The 2548-nt window shown below is 41.8% G+C and overlaps 1 protein-coding gene across 1 annotated transcript in view; it reads left to right on the forward strand.

Moving 5' to 3' along the window:
- mybpc3 (myosin binding protein C3) overlaps positions 1 to 2548 on the forward strand; it is a 43295-nt gene that overhangs the window by 22652 nt on the left and 18095 nt on the right. The window contains 4 exon segments of the mRNA XM_070447331.1: positions 1341 to 1473; positions 1696 to 1698; positions 2049 to 2173; positions 2404 to 2509. Of these exon segments, the coding sequence (XP_070303432.1) occupies positions 1341 to 1473; positions 1696 to 1698; positions 2049 to 2173; positions 2404 to 2509 (367 nt within the window).

Below are 2548 nucleotides of genomic sequence, written 5' to 3' on the forward strand. Positions count from 1 at the left end.
TCTTCTCCAATTAAATCGCCACCAACCTCCTGTGCTCTGCAGATAAGTATTGTTAACTATAGGAAAAGTAATTGCGCTCCATTTTAATTTTTTTTAATTTCACCTTTATTTAACCAGGTAGGCTAGTTGAGAACAAGTTCTCATTTACAACTGCGACCTGGCCAAGATAAAGCATAGCAGTGTGAACAGACAACAACACAGAGTTACACATGGAGTAAACAATAAACAAGTCAATAATACAGTAGGGGGAAAAAATGAGTCTATATACATTGTGTGCAAAGGCATGAGAGGTAGGCAATAAATAGGCCATAGGAACGAATAATTACAATTTAGCAGATTAACACTTGAGTGATAAATCATCAGATGATCATGTGCAAGTAGAGATACTGGTGTGCAAAAGAGCAGAAAAGTAAATAAATAAAAAACAGTAAGGGATAGATAGGTAAATTGGGTGGGCTGTTTACAGATGGACTATGTACAGCTGCAGCGATCGTTAGCTGCTCAGATAGCAGATGTTTAAAGTTGGTGAGGGAAATAAAAGTCTCCAACTTCAGCGATTTTTGCAATTCGTTCCAGTCACAGGCAGCAGAAACTGGAAGGAAAGGCGGCCAAATGAGGTGTTGGCTTTTGGGATGATCAGTGAGATATACCTGCTGGAGCGCGTACTACGGGTGGGTGTTGTTATCGTGACCAGTGAACTGAGATAAGGCGAGCTTTACCTAGCATGGACTTATAGATGACCTGGAGTCAGTGGGTCTGGCGACGAATATGTAGCGAGGGCCAGACCGACTAGAGCATACAGGTCGCAGTGGTGGGTGGTAAAGTGTTTAGTAACAAAACGGATGGCACTATGATAAACTGCATCTATTTTTGCTGAGTAGAGTATTGGAAGCTATTTTGTAGATGACATCGCCGAAGTCGAGGATCGGGTAGGATAGTCAGTTTTACTAAGGTAAGTTTGGCGACGTGAGTGAAGGAGGCTTTTTGCGAAATAGAAAGCCGATTCTTGATTTGATTTTGGATTGGAGATTTTTATATGAGTCTGAAAAGAGTTTACAGTCTAGCCAGACACCTAGGTATTTACGTTTGGAGGTTAGATAGCACAGTGTCCAAGGAAGGGCCAGAAATATACTGAATGGTGTCGTCTGCGTAGAGGTGGATCAGGGAATCGCCCGCAGCAAGAGTAACATCATTGATATATACAGAGAAAAGAGTCGGCCCGAGAATTTAACCCTGTGGTACCCCCATAGAGACTGCCAGAGGACCGGACAATGTGTCTGTGTCTGTGTGTCATGTGTCATGTGTGTCATGTGTCATGTGTCTGTGTCTCCAAACTCCAGTTTTCCTAAAGAAGCTGGACCCTGCCTACCAGGTAGAAAAAGGGCATAAAATGAAACTATGCATTGATGTGGCCAATGAAGACGTAGATGTAAAATGGTTGAAGAATGGGCAAGAGATTCAATCAACTGGAAGGTAGCCATCAGTGGAAAGGGTTTTCTGAGCTTGCATTCAATTAGAATTAATTACTGATGTACCATCTCTTACAAATGTGTGTACCACACATGCTTATTCAGCAACTCAACAATACAATTATCTATCTCTCAGATTGCTGTATATGCCATGCTAACGTTTCTCTTCCTTCCCCCCACAACACATGGATGGACTGTGCTGACCTTGCTGACCTTTCATGAACAGCAAGTAAGTACTTCCATCATGTCAAGCAGCACATCTGAGATTGTTTTGCTAGGTACCAACAGTAGCAAAGGGCTGAAATAAGCTACACAGGAATACGACTTTGTCAACCATTGTAAATATGGAAGCTTTTTGGGGTCTCCACACTGCTGTCTAATCTGAAAACATGATSATGACTGATGTAAAACTGTTATGCTATCAACCAATTTACCAACCATCTATACAATGTATCATCAACAGAATACAGTGTTACACAGAAGGTTATTGTGGTTTGAATGTTGTCTATGTCTGTCAAAAAGAAGGGACAATTGAGTGAATAAATGAGTGGATAATGAAGGATCTTGTCCATCTACCAGGTACATCTTTGAGAGTGTTGGCAACAAGCGATACCTCACCATCAACCACTGCTCACTGTCAGACGATGCCACATACACTTGTGTGGTCGGAGATGAGAAGTGCACCACAGAGCTCTTTGTCAAAGGTACATGTGAGACAACTGAAAGTGAACAATCAACGGTCCAACATTAATGTTTCATTTGTACACCAGTTTGATTGCATTTCACACTGACATTATATTTGTGCCTGCGTGATGTTTAAGATAGCATCATGACATAACAAGGGAAACTCACAACAAGGGAAATATGATTATTTGCTAAGGTGCCTGGTGGTATAATGGTGGTTGKTATTGTTTCTTTCTCTGTGTGTCTRCAGAGCCTCCTGTCACTATTACAAGTAATCTGGAGGACCAGATGGTCATGAAGGGTGAGCGGGTGGAGTTAGAGTGTGAGGTGTCAGAAGAAGGGGCTACTGTCAAATGGTAAGACGTTCCCTCAACCCACAAATCAAACTCAAACAC

This window comes from Salvelinus sp. IW2-2015, linkage group LG15 (assembly GCF_002910315.2).
Source record: "Salvelinus sp. IW2-2015 linkage group LG15, ASM291031v2, whole genome shotgun sequence".
Taxonomy (NCBI): domain Eukaryota; kingdom Metazoa; phylum Chordata; class Actinopteri; order Salmoniformes; family Salmonidae; genus Salvelinus; species Salvelinus sp. IW2-2015.